The sequence below is a fragment of the Sus scrofa genome, chromosome 17 (genome assembly GCF_054392235.1).
Source record: "Sus scrofa isolate SSC_HxYL_T2T_F1_AM1 chromosome 17, Sscrofa_HxYL_maternal_Yorkshire_Landrace_v2.0, whole genome shotgun sequence".
NCBI lineage: Eukaryota > Metazoa > Chordata > Mammalia > Artiodactyla > Suidae > Sus > Sus scrofa.
In genome coordinates this window covers 41,971,968-41,986,601 of record NC_139399.1, presented here as the reverse complement: position 1 = coordinate 41,986,601, position 14,634 = coordinate 41,971,968, and the positions used below count along the sequence as shown (strand labels likewise).

The 14,634-nt window shown below is 54.8% G+C and overlaps 1 protein-coding gene across 2 annotated transcripts in view; it reads right to left on the bottom strand.

Annotated features, from left to right (window-relative positions):
* Positions 1-2,090: 2,090 nt before the first annotated feature.
* RSPO4 (R-spondin 4) overlaps positions 2,091-14,634 on the bottom strand; it is a 42,866-nt gene continuing 30,322 nt past the window's right edge. The window contains exons 2-5 of one of the 2 annotated variants that reach the window (XM_003134364.5): positions 11,480-11,668; positions 10,642-10,782; positions 7,171-7,356; positions 2,091-3,710 (exon numbers count right to left, since the gene is read on the bottom strand). In XM_003134364.5, coding sequence (XP_003134412.2) covers positions 3,607-3,710; positions 7,171-7,356; positions 10,642-10,782; positions 11,480-11,668 — 620 coding nt within the window. In that variant the 3' untranslated portion in view covers positions 2,091-3,606. The remainder of the gene's footprint in view (positions 3,711-7,170; positions 7,357-10,641; positions 10,783-11,479; positions 11,669-14,634) is intronic. The other variant, XM_085003485.1, reaches the window with a different exon arrangement.

The following is a 14,634-nucleotide window of genomic DNA, read 5'->3' as shown; positions in this document are numbered from 1 at the left end:
TATGACATTCTTATAATTGGTCATCATTATCATTATTATCGTTATTTTTGTTATTGTAAGAACGCACATTTCCTGAGTCAGAAGAATGACATAGGATTGTTTGAAATTTTCGTATACCTGGAAATGAAGAAGTAGAACGCTCCACAAGTGGGGGTTTAGGGGCTCTGTGTGTTTTGGCAGGACAGGAACTGTCGCCATTATGGAGACTGGCTGTGGGATGCTGGGCCTCTGAGCCGACTACTCCTCTGTGCACAAAAGAGCCTGAGCCCTGGACCTCCAAGGCCTGACCTGTGCTGCTGTGAAAGCTGATCTTTGGAAGCCACCATCACTTCGGTGGTTCAGTTACAGTGGCCGCTTCTGTCTGGTGTCTGGATGGGTGGCGCCCTCTGGTGAGGGAAGGTGGGTATGACAGGCACTGTGGTTCTGCATCAAGCAGGTGCCCTGGGCACAGGGGGAAGGGGAGTCCGCCCAGGCTGGTGGAGATGGAGTGAGGGGCCGAAAGAGTCAGATGGAACTCCTAATCTTGGGCTAAGCTGTCACCCATCCTCTCCCACTGGAAGAGCATCCAGAACGGCCCACAGCCAGAACCGCCCCCTCTACTCTGCCTGATTGCCTTCTCTTGCTGTGTGACCCCACCAGTTTCCGAGCTGTCTCTAGGACCTGGCCTATAAGAGATAGGTACTCGGGAGGGTCTGCTTCCCAGTAAGGGGCCTAAATCCTTGGGAGAATGTGGGAGAAGCTGGGGGTGGTAGGGATTAGGAGCTGGGGGGCAGGGAAATGCCTGAGATCCAAAGGATATAGGAGGGGATTAGGCCCTGAGGGATCTTTACCTACTAACATAAAGACATTAAAAAAAAAAAAAAAAACCCTTGTTCATAGCCCTCAAGGGGCAGAGAATCAGGTTCCTTGAGGGAAAGAACTTGACTGGGTTGGGGGGGAGGGTGTTGCAGGACTAGAATTTTCCCCTCTTATCTCGAATCTCTTAGAATTATGGAATCAGAGAAGTTCCTGTTGTGGCTCAGCCATAACGAGCCCAAATAGTATCCACGAGGATGCAAGCTGCATCCCTGGCCTTGCTCAGTGGGTCAGAGATCCAGCGTAGCTGTGAGCTGTGTTATATAGGTCACAGACGCAGCTTGGATGCTGCTTGCTGTGGCTGTGGCCAGCAGCTGTAGCTCCAATTTGACCCCTAGCCTGGGAACCTCCTTATGCTGTGGGTGCCGCCCTAAAAAAAAAAAAAAAAAAAAATTCTGGAATTTAGAACCTTTAGCATCCCAGAACTTAAATCTTACCAGAAAATTTCTGTGTAGAATATAAACTGCGGAGAAGCAGGTTGTTGAATCTTCAGGTCAGAATCAGACTTGCAGCCCCTCACATTCAGACCCAGGGCTTTAGGGCTGGAAGTGATCCGAGAGCTGCCCTCTCCCCGGATCTTGGCTGGGGATGAATGTTTGCTCTCACCGCTCCCACATTCGTTCACAATTAGTAAGTCTGGGGTGGGGCCCTGAAATCTGAATTTTTCAGGAGCACCCCGAGGAGGCTGTTGGGCCCCGCCAGTCGGGCAATGGATTGAAGCCAGTCACGCCTCCTCTTCATTCATCAGATGGGAGAACTGAGGCCCAGCAAGAGGAAATGACTTGGTCCTTACGCCACTGATTGCCTATGACAGGCTGGGACTCGGACCTGTGCCTCCCAATGCTCAGGCCCCTCTCACCAGCAGCCCAGGGAGTTAGGTGGCTTCATGGAATTGCCACACCTCCTAGGCGTCCCTGACCCCGCAGACATGGCATACAGAGCACAGCTGGGCTCCTGGGGCCCCTCCTGTGATCTCGGGGTCCAGAGGCCTAGGGATGGGGGGAGCACAGCACAGCTCTCTTCTGCCTCTGGCTGAGCCTCCTTCTTGTAAGAGGCCTGGAGGGGCTGAGGGCCCAAGTCCCCCGACCCCCACTGCCCAGTCCCTGACACACCCTGGGCCCCTCCGCCTGGGCATTCCAGTGGAAACCACCCCACATGGTTTAGATTCGGCTACTCCAAACTCATCAGCATCGTGGTTTTGTAACACTGCTTGATGCCCAAGAAGCATTTGTGAGTTTTTTTCTTTTCCCTTTATTAAAAAAAAAAAAAAAAAAGTAGGGTCTTGAAACAACATCAGAGCATTTCAGAGGCACAGACTTTTGCAGAAGAGAAGCTGGTGGCTTGGCCAGGAGAGGGACTCTAGCTGTCCTCAGGGAGGTGAGAGGGGGAGGTGACAATGTGGCGGGCCTTGGGGGGAAGGTTCCCCCAGAGTCGGTCAGAAGCAGTGCTAGGGGATCCCCACACACCAGGCTGTTTCATCACCTTTTGCTCCTCCAGCCCACTGATGTTGCCCTTCCCCAGGCCACCTTGGGCCCCTGGGGTCTCCTACTCTGCAAGCTGGTAAGGTCAATGCCAATCAGGATCCCTGCTTGGCATTGGGAAGTCAAGGGAGCAAAGGAAGAGAGGCCACTTGATGGTGGAAGGACATCAGTTTGGAGACTCCTCCTGTTCTTCCTGCGAGTGCGCGGGTGTCGCACTGAGTTCGCTAGCTGGGGTGTCGGGGGTTTGTGTGGGTGAGTAAGGGCATCTTCTCCTGCTCCTGACCTGACAACTTCCTTCCTCACTTCCCCAGAGGCCCCCAAAGTCTCGACTCAGCTGCAGGGGTGCTGAGCAGGGCAACCACCAGGTGGAAGGCACAGCACCTGGGTTCCCTGTGCAACCCTGGGCCAGTCCCTTCTTGGGCCTCCGTTTCCCCATCTGTGCAATAGGCAGGAGGAGGGGGAGGGGGATGGAGTGGCCTGGACAATCTCAAAGTTCCTTTCAGCTTCCATGGCCTCTTCCAGGATGAGCCAGTGGTTCCCCCAGGGCTGACAGCCCCACCTGATGGAGTGCTGGGTCCCCGTGTGCTCGGGAAGCAGCGGGCAGGGAACCGTGAGAGAGGAAGCAGTGATGGGGGTGGGCAACAGGCAACTTCCAGAAGGGTGGGCATGGGGCTGGCTGTCCAGGCAGAGGCCCAGGCACAGCTCCTGCACCACCAACTGGGGAAAAGTGGGCATCAGGAGGTCCCCTGGGGCCTCTTCCAGGGGGTTCCTGGAGGAGATGGTGGCGGAGGGCTGTGGAAATGCCTCCAGGGAGAGGCCAGAGCTGGGGGTGCCCACAGCTCTGGGGTCTGGGGTTTGTCTCCTCTGGAGCAGAAGCAGGGCTCTCAGGACTCAACACGCCTGCCTGGGCTGTGGCTTGAGCCCGGCCCTTAGAAACACCTTCTCTGCCAGGGCAAGGGGCAGGGAAAGACCTAGAAAAAGATGTTTGCTTTCTTTAAAGGAGGGGACAGACCGATGACTGGTCGGGGGAGGGGAGCTTAGCGAGTGGTGAGGGGGACACGGGAGAAGAACGAGGAAAAACAGGAGGAAAGAGAACGACAGAGAAAAAGAAAGCAAGAAAGAAGGGGGGGTAACAGAGATGGAGGAAACACAGGAAATCAAGGAGAAAAAAGAGAGAGAGGAGGTGGAGGAAAGAGAGGAAGGGCCGAGAGAAGGAGGAGGAGCCGCAGGAAAGCGAAGAGGCCAGAGGGAAAGCCGGGCGGCCGGGCTCCTAGACGGGCGGCCGGCGGGGCCTCGCGTCCAGCCTGCCGTCCTGCTTGCGGTCCTTGCGCGGGCGCCGCTCCCTGCGGCCCTTCTTCTGGTTGGGGGTTCCCTCTGCAACGAGAGAGAGTGTAGGGCGTTGCGTTGCGGCCGAGGCTGCCGCCCGTCCCCGCAGCAGGGCTCAGGATGACACTGGGGCGGCGAGCCGACAGTCACTCCTCTTTGGAGCTGGGACGGCAGCCTCACTGACCCTCTCAGTTCCCTGGGAGTCAGCGCCGCCCACGATGGGGGGGGGGGGTCCTGCCAGATGAGGCTGGAGGTCCCCGTAGGGCCCCCTGTCGGGACCTAGGGTGGCCTCGCGGGGACGCCTAGGACCCTCCCACGAGCACTCACTGTGCGGTTTACAGGGCTCTTGGCTGGAGCCGCACATCTTTCACCTGGGTCCCGGCAGCGACCTCCCCACTCAGCTCCGGGCCTCGCTCCAAGTGCCCTGTGCCTGTCAGCTTCACGATGGCAGGGAGGCAGGCACAGTCCCGCTGTCCCCTGTGACGCCATCTCTGGGACCGGTACCTCGCCCAGTCTCCACGTGGGCAGCGGAGGCAAAGCCCAGACCTGGCTGGGACTCTGAGCCCATCGTGCCCTTCCCACCCCATCCTGCGGAGCTGGGGTGGGTTTCTAATTCAAACATCTGATCAAGTCCCATTTCTCAGATGAGAAGACCGAGGCCCAGGAGGGGCCTTGCTTACTCAGTGGTACAACCTGGGCTGGAGTTCCCGAGTCTCTTTCAAGTGACTGCCAGCCCACTTGGAGGAAAAACACCACTTTGTCTCCAGGACCTGTCTGTGCTTCCCCCCCTGCTGCCACATGCCTGCTGCCACTGCCAGGGTCACTGGCAGGTCCATGTCGCCTCCACACCTTTGCACTGGCTGTGGCCTCTGCCTGGAATGCCCTTCCCAGTTGTTGTCATTATTATTTTTATCAGCAGGTGAGAAGACCCAGGCACGTTTGGGAGGAAGGCCAACTCTGTGTTTCTGGTTTAAAGGTGTCTCCACAGCCAGACCGTGTTCATGCATCTGGCCCCACGCTGCTCTCCCACAGGAGCTGGGTGCCCCCTTGAGCGTGAGGCTCAGGGTACCACATCCCAAGGTCACAGGGGGAGGAAGTTAGAGAGCTGGGGGTGCCAGGGGAGGGCGATTTATTTCCTGAGCACCAACTATGTGCTGGTCTCCCCTGGAGGTGGCACTCCCCCTGCCACAGGAGGACTAGGGTCAGCCCCTGAGACCTGGCTGCTCACTTCTGGGGCCCCCTATACCCACGCCCGAGCCCCCTGGAGGTGCTGAAGCTGGGCTCCCACTCTGAGCTCCCGGCTGACGGTCAGCCCTCAGGTGAGGGCAGTGTCTGGGGTTGGGGTGTGGGGCCCTTGCCAGCTCTGAAGGTGGGAAAGAGGGTAAGAGGCTTTGGGTCCCCACCCCCTCCCATGCTTGCCTGACACCTGCCCCTCTTCTCACTCCCTGACCCCCCACCAATCCTCTCAGCCAACAAGTGTTAACTGAGCACCTACTATGTGCCAGGCAGCTGGGAACCAGGCAGACCAAGAGCTGGGTATCATTGGAGCTCACGCTCTAGTGAGGAAGACAGACACTGAACAAGCAAAGACTGTGCACGATCATTTCAGGAAGATGCAAGGGATGTGATGCAAAGTGACTCATGGTTGAAGGAAGCTCATGGAAGGCTCTCTGAGAGGAAGGGCCTTTGAGCTGAGACTGCGATGCTGCTGCTGTGAGCGCTGAAGATGTCGTATTTACAAGGCACGCAGCACTGCGCCCAGCACGTGGCAAGAGCTTTATGAATGTTTGCTGCTACTGTTGTTGCTGTTGTTACTGTTGTTATTATTATCTGGAAGATATTTCCTTTCTCCATCCCTCCACCAGCCAATCAGCCACCAGCTTTCAGATGCCATGAGAGGTGTGGCCAGAGTAACGAGCGCTGAGAGACCAGTCTGTCTGTCCTGCTTCTCCTGTGTGGGGGCTCTTCGTTTCTCTGGTCCCATCTTGAACTCATCCTCTGTCCCCAGCCGCCAAGAGCTCCAAGAGCTCCTACCTTTGTTATCTGCACTCCCAATCCAGATACCACTAGCCTTTGTTTTTTTTTTTTTTTGGTTTTGTTTTTTGGTTTTTGTTTTTTTGTCTTTTTGCTATTTCTTTGGGCCGCTCCCATGGCATATGGAGGTTCCCAGGCTAGGGGTCGAATTGGAGCTGTAGCCCCCGGCCTACGCCAGAGCCACAGCAACTCGGGATCCGAGCCGCGTCTGCAACCTACACCACAGCTCATGGCAACACCGGATCCCTAACCCACTGAGCAAGGGCAGGGACTGAACCGCAACCTCATGGTTCCTAGTCGGATTCATTAACCACTGAGCCACGATGGGAACTCCACCACTAGCCTTTGTGAAACCAGGGGTGCCCTTGGGTTCAAGTCCCAGCTCCACCACACCCCAGCTGTGATCCCTCAGTGACCTGGCTCTGGCTCTCACCCTTAGCGTGACTGCAGATTCCTTTTTGCACACAGATTTGTGTTGGAATGCCAGGTTCACCCTTCCCTAGCTGGGCAACCCTTGGGCAAGTGGCTCAACCTCTCTGGGCCTCAGTCTCCTCATCGATAAAACTGGAATAATAACAACACCCACCTCACAGAGTCACTACAGATTAAAGACCTAATGAATGTAGAGAATTAGCACAGTGCCCTGCGCATAGTAGGTGCACCATGAGGTAAGCTGTATTATTACTACTCACTGTTTGCATCTTACCTACCACGCCGGCAGCCTCTCTTTTATTTAAATCAGTGGTTCCTAATAGCCCCTGGGCATTTTGGAACTCTGTATGGCACTCTTGATTGTTACAATGAAGGGGGTCATGGGGACATTCAGTGGACAGGGACGGGGTGCCGCATGGGACAGTCCCCTGGGAAGAACACTTGTCCCATTCACTGAGGATTCTAGGGCTGCCAGCACAGTGTCAATCAAGAAGTCAGATGGTTTTGTTGGACATTCCTAAGAGCTGGTTACCACTTGGGAAATCTTGTCTCTGACGGCAACGCGGCTGTGCCCGAGGCCCTGACCGTGGAGGCTGCCACCTTCACTGAGACTTGACTTCACTCTGGTGTGTTGGGCCCGAGTGCTGCCACCGTGAAATTTCTTTAATTTCTCTTTTCTATGACAGGTAGGCACTATTCTGATTTTTTTTAAATGACCAATGCAAGTGTATCACGTAACCTCAGAGTGTAAAGAGGGCGTTCCAAGCCCTTTATTATAGGAGGTGTCACTCCGAGAGGGTCTCGAACTCCTACTGGGGAGGACAAGCTTGATCTTCCCCAGGTGTCTGGGACAGGCCCCAGCAAGGAGGACTCAGGGAGGTCAATGCTCAATGCATGCGACGGTGTAGCTATGGAGGCGGGGTGGGGGGCACATGCTCTCAGGCAGCTTTACAGGGACTATTTGTGGGGACAGTGTCCCGAGGTCACTCAGAGTCACCTGGGCCCTCCCTCGTGTAGCCCTATGTGTCGGGCTGGTGCTCACCTCCTGGGCAGGGCCTCCGGATGGGACATTTCCGTGACTCGGACAGCACCTGGCAGGCGGCTGTCTCCTCCCGCCCGGCCCGCCCGGCCTCCCGCACGCGGGTCTCCAGGCCCCAGGCCGAGCCGCACGTCTTCCCGTTGTGGGTACAGGGGCTCCAGCTGCCCCAGGGGCCCAGCTCACACTCGTCTGTGGGGTGGAGAGAGACAGACAGATGGGGTCAGCTGGCAGTGAGGGTCCCTCAGATCAAGGACAGCGTCTGGGGGGTTCAGGTCCCTGAAGACCCATCTCCACGTGCAAAGGAATCATAGGCAATTACAAGGAGCAGAGGGAAGATGTTTCAATGGCTACTCATGAGAGCCTGGCTGGGAGCGCCCCTACGGCAAGCCCAGGCTGCTGTGGGCCAGAAGCCTGAGTGACCCATTGTGTGGTTGTAAAGGGGAAGGCTGGAGTTCCTGATGTGGCTCAGTGGGTTAAGAAACCGACTAGTGTCCATGAGGATGCAGGTTCGATCCCTGGCCTCATTCAGTGGGTTAAAGATCCAATGTTGCCACAAGCCGTGGAGTAGGTCGCAGACGCAGCTAGGAGCTGGTGTTGCCACGGCTGGGGTGTAGGCTGGCAGCTGCAGCTCTGATATGCCACCGGTGTGGCCCTAAAAAGAAAAAAGAAAGAAAGAAAAGAACAAAAGGGGGTGGGGGAGGCTTCCCAAGAAGGGCACCTAGGATCTAAAGGTAGAGCGCCATCAGGTGGCGATGGCAGGAAGTGCATTTCAGGCAGGTGCGTAGAATCCTGAGGCCTGGCCATCCCCTGTGAGGGACGTGAGAGGGACGGGATGGACAGCTAGAGTGGGGGTGGGGTGGGACAGGCAGAAGACCTGGCTGCAAGGTCAGCTGGGAGGCCCTCAGGGCCAGGACCTGGGTTTTGAACTTGATCGTGTGCTTTGGATCAGCTGTAGGAGGTGGAAGCTGCTGTTGTGAGGATGAGGTCATGGTCATGTAAGTTCTCAGTAGGGAGTCATTGTCCAAAATACATGAGATACATAGATCTATATGATCCTCTTGCACATGTGATTCTTTGAAGAGTCCCTGAAAGGCAGGCAGAGAATAGGGCAGCTGTTAACACCCCCATTTTGCAGATTAGGACGCTGAGGTCTAGAGCAGGTAAGGAGCTTGCTAAGCTTAGGAACAGCTCGCACCACAGAACAGCAAGTGTTTAAGATCCATCTGGGTCCAGAAACCGAGTCTCCAGACCTTAGAGAAACGGTCCTTCTTCTAGATGCAGAGACTGGTCACCTACTCTGTGCCACATGCTGTGCTGGGTGCCAAGGTGCAGCAGGGACAAGGCAGACCCAGGTCTGCCTCCCAGAGTCCATCATCGAGAGCAATCAGGCTGGAAGGACAGGGTGTTCATGCAGGGATGGGGGAAGACAGGCAGCTGTGGGGGGACCAGAGGGGCCCAGCCTTGGTGACCTGGAAGGCTTCCTGGAGGAGGAGACTCCTGACCTGAGTCTCAAAGTGGGAGGCTGAAGGTCAGCCTGGCCCAGGGAAGGGCAGGACAGAGAACTGCTCAGGGTGGAAGGAATAAGCCCAGCAAGGTCCCTGGATGACTCTGCCCTCGGACGGGAAGTTGGAGCATGGATGCAAATGGGGGAGGCAAAAATGACAGGGATGGAGAGGTGGCAGATGGAGACCAGGCCGCCCACGGCCTGGGGGCGCTCAACCTGAGGACAATGGCGCCAGCAAAGGGTCTTGAGCAGAAGAGAAACCTGATCAGACTTTCATTTTGAAATAATCACTCTGGCTTCTGGGAGGAGAGCCAGCGTGGGCTGGAGGCAGGGAGACCAGAGGCAGGTAGACAGGGCAGAGGCTGTGGCCATGACCCCAGCAATGGGCAGAGGGTCGGGAGGAAGGGAGGTGTGGGGGTGGCGTGGGGGAAGGGTAGAGGGGGAGGGGGCAGGTTGGGGAGCTTGATTCTGCTTCATTTCCCCCAAAGTTCTTTTTACCACCTCACATCTGTATTCATTCTTCTGTGTCTCTTCTGTGTCCACACTCAAATGTCACATCCACAAGGGGAGAGGCTTTGTTTTGTTCCCTAATATGTCTCCGACAACCTGGAAAGTGTCTGGAGCACAGAAGATGCCCTGGTAAATATTTCCTGAGTGAAGGACGAGCCGATGGGGTTGGCTGTGGGATGAGAGAGAAGAGTCCACAGTGATCCTATGTCTCCAGTATGGCCAGCACGTGGGGCATGGAGCTGGTTATCGATGGAGGAAGCACCAGGCCGGGGATGGGGACGGAGGGAGGGAGGCATCCAGTGGGCAGGCGAGGAGGTGCAACTGCTGCTTAGGGAGAAATGGAGCTGAGGACAGTGAGTCACGAACCATCAGCTTTCAGAATGACCATGAACGCGAACCCAGAGAGAAGGTATAGGCAGAGATGTGGGATCCAGGTGAGAACTCCAGGGAACAGCCTCATGGAAGGACAGATCACAGAAGAGGGGCTCACACAAGAGTCTGAAAAGGAGTGGTGGGGAGACACAGAGCCGTAATGACAGCTAGTGTGACATGTAATAATAGTGACAGGTACTGAGCACTTACTGTGTGCTGGTTACTGTAAGGACTTTACTTATTTATTTATTTTTGTCTTTTTTTAGGGCCATGGCATATGGAGGGGTCTAATTGGAGCTGTAGCCGCTGGCCTATGCCACAGCCACAGCAACGCGGGATCCTTAACCCACTGAGTGAGGCCAGGGATCAAACCCGCAACCTCATGGTTACTAGTTGGGTTCATTAACCACTGAACCAAGACGGGAACTCCTGTATTAAGTACTTTAAATTTAACCCTTGTGACATCTCTCCCCATGAAGTAGGTTCTATGTTCTATTGTTGTTTCTTCAACATTTGGAGAAACTGAGGGACAGAGGTCACTAGTGGTAATTTTTTTTTAGGGCTGTATCCGCGGCACATGGAGGTTCCCAGGCTAGGGGTAGAACTAGAGCTGCAGCTACTGGCCTACACCCCAGACGCAGCAACACCAGATCTAAGCCACAGCTTGCAGTCATGCCCAATCCTTAATCCACTGAGTGAGGCCAGGGATTGAACCCACATCCTCATGGACACTATGTCAGGTTCTTGACCCACTGAGCCACAATGGGAACTCCAAATGGTAAATATTAGAGTGAGCATTTGAACCCAGGTCTTATGCCAAAATCAATGCTCTTTTTCTGTGCTCGGCTGCCTCTCTTGGCAACAACAATGATGTCGAAGTTGGTAGTAATAGTAATTGTAATAATAACAGTGCTTATGATGAGGCTAGTGTATTGAAGGATCCCTGCATGTACCTGAGGTGGTACTGGGCTTCCCATCACCACGTGACATTCTACTATGATTTTTTTTCCAGGTATCTTGACACCCCTCATCAGCCCCTGCTCCAGGGAGGGAGGGGACGGGGGCAGGGCGAGGAGGCCCCCACTCACCCTGGCACTCCCGTGCGCTCTGCTGGGCCGTGGTGCCAGGCGGGCAGGTGGGCAGACACTTTCCCTTGTACAGGTAAAACCGCCTCTTGCACTGGATGCAGAAGTCCTGGCTGAAGCAGCTCTCACACGTGGCCCCACATTCTGCAATACAGCCAGGGCCACCCCTGGTCAGGGTGGCTGCCCGGGGAGGGGACCCTCTCGGACTGCCTGAGGGGGAAGGGCCTCTGAGGAACCCCAAGCTCTGTAGCACTGGGGTCTGGATTCAGTGTGTCCTTGGAGTCCCAGACTTTTCCAGGGTCAAACTGGGCTGCATTCAAAAACTCCCTTTCTCATTTGAACTGAGGCTGTGTGGGAGGCAGGTGACACGTCCGAGGGAACATGTTTATTTTGATTCTATTTCTCATTTGTGTTGAGGCTCAGAGACAGCAAGGAACTTGCCCGAAGTCACACAGAACCTGGGCTGGGAGTGAAGACTCCCTACTCCATTTCCATCAAAGTTCAGAGATGGTCATCCCTTGCCCAGGTCACAGTGAAAGCTACTTAGGAGTAAGGACTCCTTTCCCCATTAAGCTAGGTCCAGAGAGGGTGAGTAACATGCCCAAGGCCACACAGCAAACCAGGGTAGAAGTGAAGTTTCCCTGCCCCTCTACTGCTGAGCCCAGAGACGGCAATGACCTGCTTCGGGCTTCAGAGCCAGCCTGAAAGCAAGCAAGCATCTCGGGGTCCAGGCTCAGGAATATAGCATGTTCTCTGTGGCTGTGTTGGCTGAGAGGTGAGATGTGGGCCAGGGGTGCTCAGGAGCACAGTGCTAGCACAGGACAAGGGAGGGGCCACGTACTTTTGCACCTGTTGACCTCCTGGCCGCGGACGCCGAAGTAGCCGGGGGGACAGTCATGCACACACTTGCCGTACTGGCGGATCCCTTCCCGGCGGATGAACAGGAAGAGCCTCTGTTGGCAGGTGGAGCAGCCGTTCTCCTCTGAGCAGATGACACAGCCTGTGCAGTTGCCTCCTAGACCAGTGCCCACTGCCAGCCAGACCAGGGTGGAGGGTGGGGAAAGGGAGAGAGAGAGAGAGTCAAACCATATGTGTGAGCAGCTCAGACTGTCTCATTGGGATATTAACTGAGCACATGGGCCACCCAGACAAACAACTACATTACCCACACAACTATGGTTGTGTGGCCAAAATCTGGCCAGGAAGCAGGGTGTTCAACTTCTAGAAAGCTTAAAGACAGGGCCATGCCCTCGGTCATCCCCTCCTCCTTTCTCTAGTGTGGACTGTGAACACGATGGCTGGAGCACAAGCAGCTATTCTGGGTCAAGAGGTAGAAAACCATGTGTTAAAGATGGTGGAGAGATAAGATAAAAAGAGCTTGGGTCCCCGAGGAAAGTAGAATTGCTGTACTAGCCCTGACTGTCTGTGTAGATGATTATATGGGAGAGAAGTCAATATCCATTTTTTTAAACAAAACAGAGTCCTCTGTCATTCATGGACAGACTTAATCTTAACATGGTGTGTATCTTTGAGTGTATGTGGGGTGCACGTGCATATGGAGGTGGGAGCCCCTTCACCCCTCTGCTGCATTTCTGAACAGTACTCCATTTCTCCCTGCCGCCATCATCAAGGGCTCCCAACATCAAGTGCAGCAAGTGTAAGGACGAGATTTTTTGTTGTTCCAGAACTGGCACCCAAAGCTGGGAAGAAAGAGGTGGAAAATACCCCGGAAAGAGAGCCTAAGGCTCATAGGGAGTCTCTGCTGTCCTGGCCGCTGCCTGATTAAGCTGACCACCTGCAGAGGGACACTCAGAGGAGTTAGGAGCTGTCAGCCTGGGGAAGGGGAGTTGCTGTGCTTTCCCCTCTGTTCCCAACCCCCCAGACAAAGTGAGAGGAGATGCAGGGGTACCCCTCACATAGACAGGGTGCCCACAAAAAGGGATGACCAGCCTCTCATGCCCTGGTTGGACTTGCGCAGCAGCCTGCAGGTCTGCTCCTTCCTATACGTCTCTAAGCAGAGAAAAGAGATGAGGAGAGAGAAGGGCAACGCTGAGGGGGGAGGCAGCAGGAGAACCTGCACATCCTTCCTGGCAAGGGCCGCCCAGAAGTAGCCAGGCTTAGGTGCTAGTGCTGCTGCTTCACCCAAGAAGGCTGGCGGCTGGCAGGTCCCAGGCACAAGGCAGCAGGGGAGACCGTGGTGGGTGGGGGGCAGCTGGGGAGAGTCAGAAAGTGACTAGGTGTCATGAAGGGACAGGAAAAGACCAGGCAGCTTCTCAGAGGCAGTGATTATGGAAACATGAAGCTGTTTCATGGTTAGAGTCCATCACGGTCAGTAATGGACTCGTCTGAATCCATGGCCACCCAGCTGGGGACATTCTTGATTCTTCTGCCCCCCCTCCCCTGCCCAATTCCTACTGGGGCCCCATCCTCCTTTTAGAGGAATTCCTTGGAGAAGGCCAAATCCTGGTGCCCACCCCTGGAACAGAAACCCAGAAGGCCCAGCCTTTCTTCAAGTGGATGGACAGTGAGTGGGCACTGACCAAAACCTGGCCAATCAGATACGCACACCCATGACCCAAGTCCTGGGAGCAGGACACAAAGAGTGAGGAAATATGTGGCAACAACGTTCCAGTGGAGGCACAGCTGGCTCTGCCCAGGCCACCCCGGGGCCTTTCCATCTCCTCCCTCCCTCCCTCTCTGGGATGAGTCCTGCTGCTTCCCCAAGTCTGATCACCTGCTCCCTGGATCCTGTGGGCCCCCACATCCTGCAGATAACTCCCCTGGCTGTTGCTTACAACCCAGAACCCTGGCTGGTGGAGTGCGCTCATCCGGAGACATAGTAATTAAGGCCCCTGGGAAGAGAAACCGCCACGGGACAGCAGAGCAAAGGTTTGCGTTTCCAAAGCTGTAGACCTGATGGGGGCCTGACGGGAGAGGGACAGGATTCCCAGGCCCAGAGAAGCACATCAACTGAGAAGGGAACCCAGCCCAGACCTCCCACCTGATTGGCAAAAAATTTTAAACGCTGATGATACAAAGGGCTGGGATGGATGAGAGGAAACTTTCCCTTTATGCTCCTATTGAATGTACACTTTGAAGAAAAATCTAGCAGCATCTAGTAAATTTGAGGATGTGCCTTTTCTTTTTCCTTTTTTGTCCTATTAGGGCCACACCCACGGCATATGGAGGTTTCCAGGCTAGGGGTCGAATCGGAGCTACAGCTTCTGGCCTATGCCACAGCCATAGCAACGCAGGATTGGAGTCACATCTGCAACCCACACCCAGCTCACAGCAACACCAGATCCTTAACCCACTGAGTGAGGCCAGGGATCAAACCTGCATCCTCATAGATACTAGTCGGGTTCGTTACCACTGAGCCCCACAGGAACTCCAGGATGTGCCTTTTTTTTTCTTTCTTTTTTCCACACGCCCTCAGCATGTGGAAATTCCCAGGCCAAGGATCAAACCCACATCACAGCAGCAACCCCAGCCACAGCAGTGACAACAACCAGGTTCTTAACCCACTGAGCCATCAGGAAACTCCAAAGATGGGGCTTTTCTATACATAGCAATTTGGCTTCTGGTATAAACTCTAGACAGCAGTTCTCAGACTCATCAGATGCATCAGCATCTGCTAGAGGTCTTGTCGCAACACGGATCGGTGGGTTCCACCCTGCAGTGTCTGAGGTGGGGCCTGAGAATCTGCATTTCTAACAGGCTCCCAGGTGATCCTGATGCCACTGGTCCAGGGACCACACTTTGAGGACCACTGGCTTAGAGAAACTCTTGTGTATGTGCACAGAGACACATACAGAGATGTTTATTGCAGCATTATTTAATAGCAAACAAGAGCAAAAGATTAATCATCTATCAAAAGAATAGATAAACACACGGTATATCACAGCCACATACCGCATATATGACCCAGCCACGATACATGACTGAGATAGAGTCACAATTATCATCACAGATGTGTCTTAAAGACAATAGTGAAAG